General features: G+C 42.6%; 3 protein-coding genes across 4 annotated transcripts; 2 read left to right on the plus strand and 1 right to left on the minus strand.

The window, feature by feature from the left end:
- Positions 1-356: 356 nt before the first annotated feature.
- WDR91 (WD repeat domain 91) lies at positions 357-7,900 on the plus strand. Its single transcript, XM_053464810.1, has 16 exons — positions 357-431; positions 961-1,092; positions 1,595-1,774; positions 2,070-2,277; positions 3,168-3,250; positions 3,331-3,449; positions 4,154-4,340; positions 4,504-4,647; positions 4,755-4,936; positions 5,208-5,358; positions 5,584-5,678; positions 5,851-6,019; positions 6,302-6,410; positions 6,677-6,789; positions 6,889-7,086; positions 7,322-7,900. The coding sequence occupies exons 2-16, from the start codon at positions 970-972 to the stop codon at positions 7,484-7,486; spliced, it is 2,226 nt and encodes a 741-aa protein (XP_053320785.1). The 5' UTR covers positions 357-431; positions 961-969; the 3' UTR covers positions 7,487-7,900.
- A 1,146-nt stretch (positions 7,901-9,046) lies between these two features.
- Positions 9,047-11,257, plus strand: LOC128490694 (cell cycle regulator of non-homologous end joining-like). 2 transcript variants are annotated; one of them, XM_053462707.1, is made up of 4 exons: positions 9,047-9,087; positions 9,881-10,013; positions 10,185-10,260; positions 10,759-11,257. In XM_053462707.1, the coding sequence occupies exons 2-4, from the start codon at positions 9,907-9,909 to the stop codon at positions 10,981-10,983; spliced, it is 408 nt and encodes a 135-aa protein (XP_053318682.1). In that variant the 5' UTR covers positions 9,047-9,087; positions 9,881-9,906; the 3' UTR covers positions 10,984-11,257. The 2 variants fall into 2 exon arrangements, with proteins under 2 accessions (XP_053318682.1, XP_053318681.1); XM_053462706.1 differs by lacking the exon at positions 9,047-9,087 and having other exon boundaries at positions 9,748-10,013.
- TMEM140 (transmembrane protein 140) lies at positions 11,191-13,393 on the minus strand. Its single transcript, XM_053462705.1, has 2 exons — positions 13,328-13,393; positions 11,191-12,455 (listed from the first exon to the last, which is right to left on the minus strand). Exon 2 carries the CDS (start codon positions 12,433-12,435, stop codon positions 11,878-11,880), a length of 558 nt encoding a protein of 185 aa, XP_053318680.1. The 5' UTR covers positions 12,436-12,455; positions 13,328-13,393; the 3' UTR covers positions 11,191-11,877.
- Between the last annotated feature and the right edge of the window lie 1,808 nt (positions 13,394-15,201).

The raw sequence follows: 15,201 nt of genomic DNA on the forward strand, positions 1-15,201 counted from the left end.
AATCAAGGTATACAATCAATCAAATAATCAATACACAAAATATGAATCAATAAAAGCAAGTGTCAAAAGAATAAAGCTCTCCTTGTTTTGAAAAAGAAAGAAACCAAATTACATTTAATATGAAGAAAACAAAGCAATCTTTACGCATTTTATTATAAAAGGAATGTTAAAATTGACCAGGAAGCGTATCTGCCACTATTCTCATTCTTTACTGGTATAGTAGTATAGACAGCTACTCAGCCTCGTTTTGGAACAGACATGGCGGATGTGAAAGCCCTCTATCTACGCCATGCTGCCGTACTGGAGTTGCAGTATTGTCTGTTTGTATAGGGGACTTTCACATCCCCTCGTGACCAGCGCTTCCTCTTCGTGTCATGTGACCCGAGCCGTCCGATTTGCACTGTGACAGGACCCTGGGCAGTTTACATGAGGTATCGTCTGCTTCTGATTGTGGGGTGCAGTGGGTGGTTTTTGGGGGGGAGGGGGTGCAGTGGGTGTTGGGTGCTGCATATTAGGCATTTTCTTTCCACATGTCCTGGAAGCAGCCTTCAGTCTACAAAGGGTCCCCTACTGATTATGTAACTATGCATTCTCAGGGGTTTTGCCCCAGTCTCAGGGTGAAGGGGCAGATATTCAGGGTCACGCAGTCTAGAGCTGACTCCTTCCTATTTGGAAGTTCCCAGGCATGGGAATTGGGTTTATTAAAAGTGAAAATATAAATTCTGCGCTTAATTGACAAGAAGTACATTTTTTTTACACAATAATCTGCCTTGTGCTCTTTTTAGACACTGTATTTGCAGATTTTTAGAGGAATATTTGTTGGTGGAAATTAATAGAGAATATATAATAATTATTTTGTGTATCAGCTGTTCGGAGTAGAGCGGTACATTAAGATTGGGATATTGGCTAATATGTTATTTTTTTTTAAAAAACTTTATTATTCTGGGGACACCCGCGTAGATCCCCGTGATGACGTCGGCGGTGGAACGCACAGATGATCTAGTCAGAGAATACCTGACCTTCAGAGGTTTCACCAACACCCTGAAACATTTTGAGGCTGACGTCAAAGCGGACAGAGAGAAGGGCTTCCGGGTAAGTCTGTTTCGGAGTAACATTAGTTGGGTGACACGTCAGGCTGTCGCTTTCGCCCGGATCACCCCTGTACGCCTTCATATTTTTTTATTTATTTTTTGCATGCATGTGAGATGTGCATTGCGTTTCTGACCTGTCAATCACATCCAGATATGCATTTGCCTTCCGCCTAGGGCAGCGCCCCCTCCGCTGGGCAGCTTCTCCCCTGCGTTAAAAAGTGTGCTGTGTCTTTAAGACACGCTGCTGGGCTATGACATCATATCCCGGCGCTCCATGTCTTAAAGGCCTGCAGAGCCCTAACTAACCCCCCCCGGGTACTGGAGTGTCCCTTTAATTACCCCGAAGCACTGCAACTCGCAGATACATTAAAGGTTCCTTGATCCTCTGTCCCTTGATGTCAATCGAGAACGTTATTTGTAGACAGATGGGCTTTTGTCTCATTAATTGCCTAAAACCCCTTTTTTTTGGTCTGTATTAATACGCTATACATGGTTACTGGCAGGTGGATAGGATCGTGGAGCAGCTTCTGCAGTATATCCAGTGCTATGATCTTAACGGGATGCTGGATTACTGGGCGTACTTGGAGCGTCGCCTTTTCAGCCGTCTGGAGGACGTATACCGGCCAACCATCCACAAGCTGAAGACCAGCCTCTTCCGGTATTACCTGGTCTATACGGTGCAGGTGGGTGACTATTCAGGCGGACATCTTTTTTTGGGCTCGACATTTGTATACCCGATCGAAAAGATAAAATATCAGCAGAGAATATTCATCTTGTAGTATTCCGAAAACCCTACACTGGGTTGTTTTGGGGACCGTTCCATGTATATTGAATGTTTCCTTAAGTTGACTTCCTGATTTGAATCCCTACCAAAAACTTTCTTTTTTGCAATTTTCGTGTTGCCCCTTGGATATTGGGGCATTTCTCGTAGAATGTGTAATTCTGACGGTATACGCGGTGTTCTCCCTTTCCAAACAGACAAGCCGGACAGACAAGGCGCATGAGTTCTTCCAGAAACAGGCCGCGGAGTTACAGAACCAAGCGGAGTGGAAGGAGTGGTTCGCTCTGCCCTTCATCCCGACTCCTGAAGGAAACCCGACCTTTGCCACGTATTTCTCCCGGCAATGGGCAGATACCTTCACCGTATCGCTGCACAACTTCCTCAGCGTCCTCTTCCAGTGCATGCATACCCTTTACGTCTGGCTCCATCCGGAGATAATATAACGGGAAGAGCATATCTTTAGACGGCTTAAAACTGCAAAGGCAGGACGTTAAAAGCGGCAAAGTTATATACAAATTAGAAAACATAAATACATATTTTTCAAAAGCTGTAAAAATTGTATATATGTTGTAAGAAATAACAAACGGTACCGTTCAAAGCTTTGGGGTCACTTAACTGTTTCTATGGGAAACAGTTCTGGCTGTAACATAGTTGCAGGAGGGTTTTCTAAAGATCACTTAGGCTTTTAAACTTGGATCAGGGAACGCAGGAGTGATGGGAGTGATAAAAGGCCATTGGAGCACAGGAGTGATGGGAGTGATAAAGGGCCACTGGAACACAGGATTTATGGGGGTGATAAAGGGCCATTGGAACACAGGAGTGATGGGAGTGATAAAGGGCCATTGGAACACAGGAGTGATAAAGGGCCATTGGAACACAGGAGTGATGGGAGTGATAAAGGGCCTCTGTATGCCTATGAAGAGATTCCACAAAAAATTTGCCTTTTCCAGCTACCATAGTCATTTACAGCATTAACCCCGCCTGCGCTGGATTTCAGACCCATTTCATGTTATTTTAGTAGACAAAATTTAAAAAAACAAAGACGTTTCTAAGGGACCCCAAACGCTAGTGTATGTGAATGGGAAGGCATTATTGGAGACATATTAGTAATTTTATTATTAATTTTATTTTCAGCTAAAATCCTTATGCTATGAGTAATAAGCCTCAACAAACTCTTTGATTTGTGGGTTTGAGTTCCAGTTATCAGCCCCTTTTTTATTATGCATGACTGTTTTTATGAATTCTATTTAAATGAAGTTCCAACCTGTCCTACTTTCCTTAACGACACTTTTCACCCGTCCCCACAATTTTGAGCTTTGAAGCAGAATGTCAGAGGATCCTTCAAGTGCAGGAAGAGAACGAGGTATTGAGACAGAAGGTTAGTGGAATGTTAGTTTTCTTTGATCACTTTTGGGGCAGTTTGGCCACGTTTCCACGCCTATCTTCTGTATCCTTCAGCTCTTTGCTTTACAAGCGGAGACCCACCGGATGCGGAAGGAGGTCGAAGATGGTCCTTCGGCCCACCACAGGCTGCCCCACTATGTTTCCAACATGGATCGCCTTGGGGATTCAGAACTGTAAGTTAACCAACTTGATAAAAGCCACCTGATGGGGCCTGTGTGCAAAATATAGAAGGGGCAGCATATTTATCGCTTCCCTATTTGTCTCGAAGCATATACATTTATCTCGTGCCGGGCTAGTGGATTAAATCCTCGGTCATCTCAGGGCGCAACAAAAGAATAACTGTTTCCCGTAGGCGCGTAGTTAGTGCTGGAAGCTCCCTCTTCTGTTCGAATCTGCCTTTTGCTGGGTTGGCAAAGTGTCAGGCGGTTTTTTATCACCAGGACAGGAGGAGCGAGACAAAGTTATTCTCTTGACCAAAGATACAACCCACTTGTTGTTGTGCGCCAACTAGAAAAGGGCGGTATTTTTTTTTATTTTTCTTTACCGTTTTCAGTGATTTTAAGAAAACACTATAAAATCTTAGAGTCCTTTTCAGATACCCTAAAAAAAAAAAATGCTAACCTCTAGGTTAGTATGTATGTATATGTATGTATATGTATGTATGTGTATATATATATATATATTTATATTTATATAATATAATAAAAATGTCTTTCCTCTGTCTGGTGTGATTGAATTCTGTAGCTGATGTGGGCTTGCTCCGCACTGATTTAGGTGACGGGTCTCCTTTAACTTCACGTACTTACTGTTATTACACAAAGTTTCTGTGCCGTTTAAAAGCATGCAATATGCATCCTCGCTTTCCTTTTCGTCTTAGAGACATGGTGTCCAGTCAGAGGAGTTCCAGCCTGGCCGTGCAGTCTCAGAAAACCTCCGGGTTCCTCTCCTCCTTACTTCCGCAGAGCAAGAAACCTACCCCCCGGCCACCTCCCCAGACCTCCGTCTCATCCCCGACGCAGACTGCCACCGTCTTGCCGATGAAGAAAGAGCCTACGAACAGTCAGGTAAAGTCAGCGTGTTAATGTGGATGGATATGGTCGTGGAGAATACTTACTTACCAACCAATGTTCTGATCGTGGAAAGGCTTTTGGGGAGACATGGCAACGTATTAATTGATATTATGTAGTAATGGGGGGGGGGGTTTATTTGCTTCCTCCATAAATCCAGAAAGCAAAAGAAGTTGTGAATGTGACCAAGGAAGCCAAAAGTTCTCAGAATGTTCTCGCTGCCGTCGGGACCCCTGAAGCAAACCTTGCGCGACAGCGACGCTTACAGGAGAGGAAGGAGCTATTGTCTAAGACGTCATCACAGGTGGGCGATTCGCATTCACTATACTTGTGTGTGGATCCATAGATTTGAAATGAAGTCTTAGATAATGGGTCTGATGTTCCTTGTCTGTTTTTGCCTAATGAAATCAGAGTATTGAAAAGAAGAACGAGGCCGGAGACGCAGAATCCGACGCCGGACGTCCTGAAATACACTGTGACCTGGCAGAGGGAGTCACTCGCACTCCAAGCGGAGGAGAGAAACCAGAACAGCCATTCATCGTTCTGAGCCAAGAAGAGTATGGAGAACATCACTCCTCTATAATGCACTGCAGGTACCTTATTTGGGCTTGTGGGCCAGCCCTTGCCTCCAAGAGGGCTTCTTGTGGCCCTCCAAAGTTAATTAACCAGACACAGCAATAGAAAATATCTGTCATTCCGTGATTAAGGAATCTATCTTTAAGGTCAAAACACTATATTTTGCTTTTTACCCCCTGAGATATATTTCAGAGCCCCAAACTGCTGATTATTTGTTTGTCGTTGTCTCGTTGACTGCTTCTCCCGCGGTTCAATGTTTTTTGATGTAGTGTGTCTTCTTTCTGCCAGGGTGGACTGCTCAGGACGTCGGGTGGCGAGTCTGGACGTTGATGGAGTCATTAAGGTGTGGTCCATTGATGGCATCATGCAGACCAAAGCGTCTTCCATTTCCAAGTCGGCTCTTCTTTCCCTGGAATGGGCAACAAAGAGAGACAGGCTGGTGAGTGCCATCGTTTTTAGTACAGCAAAGCCAATCCACTTTTTGAGGTTATCAGGCTTATATATTTTTCTGTTGACCACAAAGACATCTTCCCCCTGCTCCAAGGGATATGTTGGGTTTCCATTCTCTGTCGCGTCATAGAATTTGTCCGTGTAGAGGATTATGCCTCTTGTAGACTGGTGCATTTCAGCCTAACGTTGTCATTCTATGTTGGAATGGAACCAGCTCCTGTTGGGAAGTGAAGTCGGCACAGTAAGGCTGTACGACACGGAAGCCAAGAAGAATTTATGTGAGATTGGGATAGCCGACGACATGCCCAGGTAACGGCTTTGTTTCTTATGTTCCTTGCACGTGTTTAGCTTGATGAAGTCCATCTACAGCTTCTCGATCCCAAGCGAGCTTTGGGTTTATATGAACTTTGGACAAACCGGAATGATATTTTGTGATTTCCCGTACCAGGCAGTGATAGTGAATATTTTTTTTTTCCTGTAGGATCCTGTCTCTAGCGTGTAATCCAAGCGGGACGTCCTTTGTCTGCTCTGCTGCAGCCCCGAGCTCTCCTAGTCATTTAGACCCAGCAATTCCAAGCTTTGGGGAAAATGGAGGAAATCAGGTCCCTGGAAAATTACTGCTGTGGGACACAAAAACAATGAAGCAGCAGGTAAAACTCTCTCCATTCGTAACCTCCATGCAAAGCTGCCCATTCATGCAATTAACCTACCCTGGTAGCTCAACTTACACATCACAAGTGGACCCAACAGCCCATGTGATTCTTTTCTTCTCTTCCTATTTTAACATCTTTTAATGAATGTAATAGGCTGACTTCAGCCATTTGCAAAATTTATGATATTTTGAGTTCCTTTGAACACTGTATTGCATGAATTTTAGGAACAGAAAGTTTAAGTAGTTAATCCCATCAGCCATTTTTTGGTTTCCATTTCAGCTCCAGTATTTTTTGGAACCAGTTCCAATAGCAATAAACTGCACTTCCTTCAATCACAACGGAAACCTATTGGTGACTGGGGCGGCTGACGGCTTCATTCGTCTCTTTGGTAAGAATTTCCACGCCATCCAAAAACCCTGGTGTATACAAACAGAGCTTACCTTCCAGCTCAACCACATTTAAGATCCATTCAGCTCCTTGCATTGAATTGCAGTGGAAATTGTAGCATATCGGCTGTTCCTAAACAAACTTGAGCTACTCTGTTGAGGGGAGATCTTGTGGTTCTGACCCATAGCCTGGTTAAATCTATACAATGTGGCACGGAATTTATATTTCCAACGTATGTCTCACTTTTAAACGTTCTCTCTTCCCCAGACATGCAGCAGCACCAGTGCGCAATGTCCTGGAAAGCCCATAAAGGTGAAGTCTACTCCGTGGACTTCAGCTACGACGAGAATGCCGTGTACAGTATTGGAGAGGATGGGAAGGTGAGTCTCGAGAGACAATGTTGCTGGTGAGCCAACCTTCCTTCCTCGCAGGGCTAATTTTTGGTAATCCAAGCCTCCATACTATTTTGTTTTTCACAGTTTATTCAGTGGAACATCCATAAAAGCGGACAGAAAGTGTCCGAGTACTCCCTGCCACCGGACGCCACCGGTCCCTTCATGCTGTCTGGATACAGTGGATACAAACAAGTCCAGTTCCCTCGCGGGAGACTCTTTGCATTTGATTCAGAGGGAAACTACATGCTGACATGTTCGAGTACTGGAGGTGTCATATATAAGGTATTAGCGTTTGTTGCCTCTTGTATGTTGTTTACCTTCTTCTCTTCCAGCAGCCCCTTCCATGCACACAACACTATCTGGCAACCCCACCTCACACGTGCACAGCACTGTACTCTGGGCTTCCTGTAGCATATGCTATATGGTCTTTTAGGTTATATATAAATATATATGACCTATTTATATGATCAGTTTCCTTCAAAATAGTTTAATACCCAATATTTGTCTTGTTTTGCAGCTGAACAACGATGGAAGCTCCATGGAAAGCTGCCTGTCCCTGGGAGGACATCGGGCCCCTGTAGTCACAGTAGACTGGAGCACGGCAGTTGAGTGCGGGACTTGTGTGACGGCCTCAATGGATGGAAAAATCAGACTGACCACCCTCTTGGCACAGAAGTCCTAATGCTGCCACGTCATCTGAATACAGAAGTCCTCATGCTGCCAATGAAAACTTGTATTACTTGAGAGTTTGTATGTAGCAGTCAACTTAGTCATTAACCCCTGAAAATAACTTTTTCATGTAACATCTTCATAAAACTTTTTACAAATGGCGGCGCTTTAACATACATAATAACCATATTGGTTATTTTAGTCCTGGAGATTAATTTGAAAAAGTCCAGTCCCGTGCCGACTATACATTCCAGATCAGTGTTATCATGTCGTATGCAGAATTACTTTATAACATTTTTTTCCCTATTTAGTTTTTAAATTTAATGTCTTTTTTTTTTTTTTCATCATGCAACATATACATCCATTTAACCCTCAGAACCCCCTTCCCTTATGTCTACTTGTTTCTAAAAATGTGCATTAACGAGAACATCTGTTTTTAGTCAAATCACCAAATCTCCTTTTTGAATAATAAAAAAAAAAAATGTATTAGACTTAAACAGATACAAACGATGCAAATGTTTGTTTCATCTCCAATTTCATCTGTGCGTTTATAAAAAAAACATATTTGGGCTTATCTGAAATTAGCAATTCAAATTCTAAAATATGCCATTTTAGTCCTTATCCAAAAGGTGATGTCATTGTTTAAAGTCAGTTTTTTTATTTACTTTATATATAACGATAACCATATATATACGAAAGTGCTAGATGTACTTTGCGACAAAATATGAGTAATTTTGGGATAGAAATGTATTTTCCCCTTAATGTTTGTTTTTTCAAAACATAGTTTAAACCCAGAGAAATAGATATATTTTTATTGTACTTTTTTTTTTTTTTCTTTTGTTCAACCAGGGAGAAAGCGATGTATTCTGTATATTTTGGGATTAATATCTATTAATTTTTAAAGTCCCCCGTTAACACTCTATGCTCCACGCCGGATTCTGTATTAAAGTTTCCACGTCGATGCTCCACTCGCTTTGTCTGAATCTGTCTGTCGGATGCTTTTGATAAAGTTGGACATAAAAAATATGTTTTGGGGTAAATTGGGTTCTATAAGCATTATCGGGGCTTTTAGGGCTGTAGAACCCTGTGATGCCCCCGTACATTCTGAAAAAAAGGGCATCAGAAGTAAGAGGGGTTTGGGGGGGGCACCGGGAGGGAAGACTGGAGAACGGGGTTAGGAAAAAAAAAAAAAAGGGGGAGTAGAGGGGCAGAAAGATTTGCGGACCAAAAAAGGGCCTAGTCAACTAAGCAAGGGCAGTAAATTCTGTTCCATTACAGCCGCCTAGCAACAGGCCCAGAGGATCCAATCCTCAGAAGTCTCCCGACTTTAATTAAGATTTCTTAAAATGTCACAAAACACAATCTGGGAGTAAAACTGAATCATTTTATTGCTTTATGTGCTTTTTAAGGGGCCTTCATTGTCCCTTTTCCTAGGAACACAGCCAGCCATAACTGTCACTATCTGCCACAAACAGGGCTTCTGTATTCACAGTTCAGGAACTACAAAACTACATTTCCCAGCAGCACCCGCGATCACCTCCACGTTATGCTGTCGCAAGTACTGCTGGGACCTGTAGTCAAGCGGCCAAGGCGGAAGTCGTGTGCTGTGGTGAGGTAATTCAAAAGTCTTCGTTTGTTGTGAGCGGAGTTTTCGTCCCAGAGCTGAGTGTGAGGTTCCCTCATATCTCTAGAGAGAGAGGAACCCGCTCTAATGCCCTCTTTAACCCCTTGGTTACAAAATCTGAGATAACATGTTCTATTGGCAGTCATTTATCATCATCATATGTGTAGAATTTGCATACAGGGGTGACAGTGGGCTATGCAGATATAAACAGCGGGCTTTGGTGGAAAGGTTGCTGTGTGATACCCTCTATATTATTAAGGGAGGGATATATCTAACCTCATCTACAAAGATTAAATTGCCCAGTTGATGTTGGCTGGGATTGATGGGAAATATATACTGGTCCGGACGGCTGCATTAAGATGACGGCTGCTATAGTTATGGCCAGTCCTGGTTTGGCCCGGAGCAGAATTTAATATACAGCGCTGTGGAATATGATGGCGCTATATAAAACAATAAATAATAATATCACCGTCAGAGTATCCCGACAAACTGTCCCCACGCATGCGCAAAGTTTATGAGTCTGGGGCATTAAATGGGCCAATTCCCCTCATAGTCCTGCTTCTTTCCTTATATAGATAATTCACGAGAACAATAAATAAATCGTGGTCAATTTCTTGTATTTTTTCCCGGAATGTGTTGAATAATAATAGCAGCCTTTGCTCTGGGGGTTAATCTTAAATTAGGGATAAGGTTGTGTGCCTTTTTCTGCGGCCTCGCAGGGGTGCGTCGCGGCTGCGCTTTAACGGTACAGATGTTTTTTTTTGGCTTTTTATTTTTCACCAGCTGTTGCATCATCAGTCAGAAGAGAAATGGAGGAGGAAGAATCCAAAGAGAAAAAGAGGGTCCTTCCCCAGTGGATGACGGACGCCAAAAGCGATTCAAACAGAGCGAGGGACTTAAAGAGGAAGAAAGTGATGTAAGGAACCGAGACCCTTGATAGTAACACACCGGGGTCTCCGAGATGTTAATTATGAGAATTACGTAGCCATAGGGCTCCGTGTCTTTGCAGTATGTAGTCTCAGGATCCTTATATGGCCGCGTCTTTGTCAAACCTTTATGTTTTTTTTTTTGGTATTTATTTAATTAGATCACCCAGGAAACAGCCCGTGTACTGTATGAATGAAATGGAGCTGGTCGCGTGCGCTTTGGAGATAATAAATCAGGTAAGTCAGATTATTTATACCAAAGCGACCGTGTGTATCATATAGTGATATCATCCCATGGTGTATGTTGGGGTACAAAGATCTCGGAGGCGTCTATGATTTGATTTTTCTTATATCAGATTTAAAAAAATATATTTTTGTTTTTGGGCAGATCTCCCATTTTTAAAAACAACTTTCTTAAATTTACCCATCCTGTTAAATCCATGTAAATGCAAACAATAACCACCCACTCTCCAAAAATAGGGAATAAATATAGGGAATATATAAATAAATAATTATATAACTAATATATTTTGACATGAAATTTAAGAGATTTAAAAGAAAATGCCCTCGTTCTATTTCTGCATATAGAGAACCGGAGACGTTGCTGGTGATGGGATGGGGGGTGTAAGGAAAGACTAAAAACTGTAACTGTTGAACCAGGAACTATTGGGAAATGCAGCCATACCTGGAAATTGCTTGGAATTCGACCGCATGCTAATGAAGTTCTTATTCCAGGGTAAAAGGTTTGTGGATACGGAAGAGGTGGGTTTAGATGAGCAGAGTGACGATCTGCCAGCCGGTACACCCGCGGGCACCAGTAGCACCTACATTCCCCCACCAACCAACAAAGAAAACCCCCGATCACCCATCAAAGGCTTTAGAAAACCAACGGCAGGAGTGCGTTCAGATGATGATGATGACGACCCTTTAAAATTTGTTCGAGAGATTTTTTTCAGCTGATATTAAGCGATTACTGAAGTTGAAGACAAATGGACGCTTATCATTTTTAAAGACCACTCGGATTTTTATTTGCACAACCAGAAAAGATCATGAACGATGTCAGCAATATAAAAATCAGTTTCAAAATAAATAACTATTTTTATAGCAACATGGGTTTAATACAGAGTGTATTAGTACATGAGTTAAAAAAAAAAACATTTATCAAAATTCTGTTAACCTTTCTTTTTTAAGTTTAATTCAGTTGCTCCAGTTAAATAAATGCCGTTTTATAGCATTCTGTAGAGTCAATTCTGAAATAATTAAGAAAACCCAAATAACCATTTTTTCTAAATTTTTTCTAAGAACATGACTCCGGCCTGAAAGTGTAATTTCACAATGTAAAGATTCTCTTCGGATAGTAAAGGGTTAGCAGTTTTGGGAACTGTCGACAAGGAACGGAGGCCATTGTTCTTTGCGGAAAAGGAGTTTGGCAGGCGGTGATACTTGGTTTAAACGTAAATCACAGAAGCGGAGATCTGTGTGAAAATATGACACAATTGGCATTATCTAATTAACGTTTTGTTGCGTAGTTATCACTCCCCCCACCTTACAAAGGCTGCCTGGTCCAAACCACAACTATCAGCAACTTATCAATAGGGGAGCGATAGCGTCAGGAGGAATAACAATGGAGATCCCGAGAAACGGACGTTAAGACAGCTGCTCCCATGGTATACACATAAGTCGTGTTTCTAATACATGTACAGTAATCGTTTCATCCTATAATCACTATTACCTGGGTACATTACCAATACAGGAACACGCACACGCAATTCTACACGCGGCCACAGAGTGTCGTATGAGAAGCGGCTGGTATCGCCAGTCAGAAATCATTCTTCTCCATCCTGGTGTCTTTGCTTAGATTTCCAAGTTCTTCATTTTCAAACTAGCGTAATGTCTCATGATTAAACAGAGCACGCAAAGGCCAGCGATGGCCAACAGCAAAGCCAAGAAACCTTGGCTCAGCTGAGAAAGCTCCAGAAACCTGCCCATCATGATGAGCTTCATGATCAGACCCAAGAAGAGACTGGTGAGGCCTAAAGCGTGGCACACAAGCGCAAACATCCACAGGGTACAGTCATGAAAATACTGAGCAAGCCCTAAAACCAGGAATCCTGCGAAAGAAGTGACCAGGGAAGAGTACGTCAAGACAAGAGCTACCAGGAGCCCTTCTGAGGCTGGAAAACCCACCGCGTGGAGGTCCTTAAGTTGGGTGATACAGTAACATCCAGCGCTGGTTTCATTGTTAAAGCAGTAATTATAAAACCCAATCTTCTTACAACCAGAAGTGATGATGTCACCAGCTTGGACAATCAGAGAGTAAACGATCAACGAGCAGGAGATTCCGCTGAGAAGAATCGTCGTCAAATTTTTCACCAGTCTGTGACCATCGCAGAACTTTCGTAATCCAAACATTTTTAACGTTTTACCCTATTCTGGAGAGGGGAAAAAAATAAAGAGAAATTTTAAAGAGTGCACATTTTTCCTATAAAGTCCAAACTGAAGTGCTCACCTTGGAGTATCGGCACCCACTAATTCTCCACTCATTAATATCCAGTATCCATGGCAACACTTATTCTGCAGACACGGTTTTGGATAAACCTTGGATAACTTTCACAAAGGGTTCTTGGATGGAATTTATCCCCTATTTGAGAATTTTATATTTAGGGAGCACTTGTAAAATCCATTGGGCAACAAGCGGACACCTGCCTCGTCTGTAGGCTCCAACAAAGCTTACATTTAACATAAAAAGGTAGAAAGTTCTAGTTAAGAAACTATTCATTTCTGCTTCCGCTCCCTATTTGAAGGGTCTTGGAGACCCAAATGTTCCAAAATTCTGCCATTTTAACAAAGGCAGACTGGAACTTTTTAAATCGGAACTAACTGGGAACATTCAGATCAGGACATGTTAATGTATCAGGGCTGGGAGTTCCCATTGCTCCAAACATATTAAGATAAACCTATATATTAAACGCATGTGAACCACCGGTCTGCAACCAAGGGTAACCTAGAACAGGGTCCCTCAACCCCAATATACAAACAATAAGTACCCCTCTTGTATCTCTTTCCAAGACAATTCCATAAAATTTTGGCATTTAATAATTTCTGACACTCTCCAAGATGCATCAGAAGTACTTCAATGGAGTTATTTGGGGAACATTAGCGGTCAGATCCAAGTCGGACCCGGATAAGTCATGAAGGTCAAAGACTGTGGAAAAGGGACATATACCGGTACATGTCATTCCTTTTTAGAGACGATAGAAAGATAAACTATGGTGTACGGGACATCAGAAATCTGGCAACATACCCGGAGATCCTGCGATGAGAGTCCGAAATATCACCACCGAACCGAACCTACATCAGCTGTACCGGGACTAGTGATCGCGGTTGGGGATGTTGACCCGGCAGCTTCCCAGACTGAAATAAACATAAACAGGTTTAGAATTTCACTTTCACTTCTCATGACAACCAGCTGACTGCGGAATGATTTCACAGAACCAACAATAAGACGTAACTTCCAGCCTTCACAGCTGTGATCCGCTCATCGCACCTCCATAAATCCCGAAGCTTCGGGGGCAAATCTGCCAGCCTTGTCTTATGCTCCGTTAAAAGCCAGGACAAAGGTCTTAGTCTAAAAATAGGGTCAGGTTATTATTACGTGTAATGTTTTTTCTGCACCGAGAGGGTGGTAAATACGTTGATCAGCCTTCCAGCAGAAGTGAGGTAATTTAACCCTGCAGAAAGTGTCAACGGGGGAAAAAAACAACAGGGTTTTCAGGGAGAAATTGCTGAATTTGCAAGTTAAGAGTTTAACTTAGCGATCGGGACCTCACGCTTCCTGCCTGCCTGCCTGCCTTCCTCCGCTTGAAATAACATTGTTGGTTTAATGTTTAACGGTCATGGGATTTAAAGGGAAATTCTGATTACAGAAAAACATTCTATTTTATAGTTATTATGGTATTATTTTTACGCAAGATGTTCCTCTTTCCTGTCTTTCTACCCCTGATGCCCCTCTTTCCTCCTCTGATCCCCTCTCTCCTCCCCTGATGCCCCCTCTTTTCTAGGAGGTCAGAATGTTTGCTGGGTATGAGGGGATCGCAGGGTTCTACAGCCCTAAAAGCCCCGATAATGTGTATAGAAACAGCAGGAAATGGCTTTATAAATTAAATGGGGTAAATAAACCCCATTATTCTTCTAAATGCCCCACTCAGTCACACAAATACCCCGCAATAGGTAAATGAGTGTTTTGGGCTATAAACCGTGTTTACTAACAGAGTAATCCCCTTGTAAATCATATTCTTCTGCTTGTTTTAATGTCTATCTTCTTACGTTTTTGCACAATCACCGCTTGAAAGAGTTAAACTGAGCGTATAAAATGCACAGAGAGCGAGGGTCACTTACATTACAAGAGATGATCAGAACTCTCAGCCCATCTGCAAAACACTGTCTTTGGGTGAGGTCACATGACACTGTCACCTGACACAGGGACCCATAAGCCTCGCTGGTATAATTTGTTATTCTTTGCTTGTTTGTGAAACCGGGATCTCGTGTTTCCGGGGCGAGGTACAAACTTCATAATTTCCAGGAAAAAACCTGTTTTACACAACTCGACACATTAACTTCACCTTACAGGCTGATCTGGAGTTTGTAGCTGTCAAGGCTCCGACCGCATGGTGACGCAGAAACGTAAAGCATTTCGTTAGGTTTTTTAAACTATTTGGCACCCAGTCAAGCAGCCGGGTTTCTTAGGTTTACGGACTTGCTGATCTATCTGGTTTTGACGCCTCGGCTGCCATCATTATTTTTGACATCACGTATCTCTGACGTCGAGTTCTCTTGAACCCTTGGCAACGTTTATCATACAACCGCAACCCGAACACCGGTTCCTGTGTACCTATCCAGCTGACGAGTACCTCCTCATACCTAGGTAACTGGTGCGGTGGCAGCTCGGTACCCAGAGGAACAGCCTGGGGCCTTCTTACTCAACTCTGATGTAATGATATCTGGGCATCTCAGCTGACGTTTATCTGAAAATCCTGCTTGACTACAGGTGACTTTATTCAGAATATATTGAACTATTAAAAGGACCATTTTGTTGCCCCCTTTAGTGAGCCACCACAATAGAATCTTTGTGGTGGATCCTTAAAGGGTTACTATTTGAAAAGTCTAAGCTCATTTAAA

The sequence above is a fragment of the Spea bombifrons genome, chromosome 4 (assembly GCF_027358695.1).
Source record: "Spea bombifrons isolate aSpeBom1 chromosome 4, aSpeBom1.2.pri, whole genome shotgun sequence".
NCBI classification, from domain to species: Eukaryota; Metazoa; Chordata; class Amphibia; order Anura; family Pelobatidae; genus Spea; species Spea bombifrons.

Coding starts and splice junctions, on each gene's coding strand:
- LOC128490694 (XM_053462707.1), top strand. CDS start 9,907: ATGGAGGAGGAAGAATCCAAAGAGAAAAAGAGGGTCCTTCCCCAGTGG. Junction 10,014..10,184: donor TTAAAGAGGAAGAAAGTGAT/GTAAGGAACCGA, acceptor TTATTTAATTAG/ATCACCCAGGAAACAGCCCG. Junction 10,261..10,758: donor CTTTGGAGATAATAAATCAG/GTAAGTCAGATT, acceptor TTCTTATTCCAG/GGTAAAAGGTTTGTGGATAC.
- WDR91 (XM_053464810.1), top strand. CDS start 970: ATGACGTCGGCGGTGGAACGCACAGATGATCTAGTCAGAGAATACCTG. Junction 2,278..3,167: donor CGTCCTCTTCCAGTGCATGC/ATACCCTTTACG, acceptor GACACTTTTCAC/CCGTCCCCACAATTTTGAGC. Junction 5,679..5,850: donor ATAGCCGACGACATGCCCAG/GTAACGGCTTTG, acceptor TTTTTCCTGTAG/GATCCTGTCTCTAGCGTGTA.
- TMEM140 (XM_053462705.1), bottom strand. CDS start 12,435: ATGTTTGGATTACGAAAGTTCTGCGATGGTCACAGACTGGTGAAAAAT.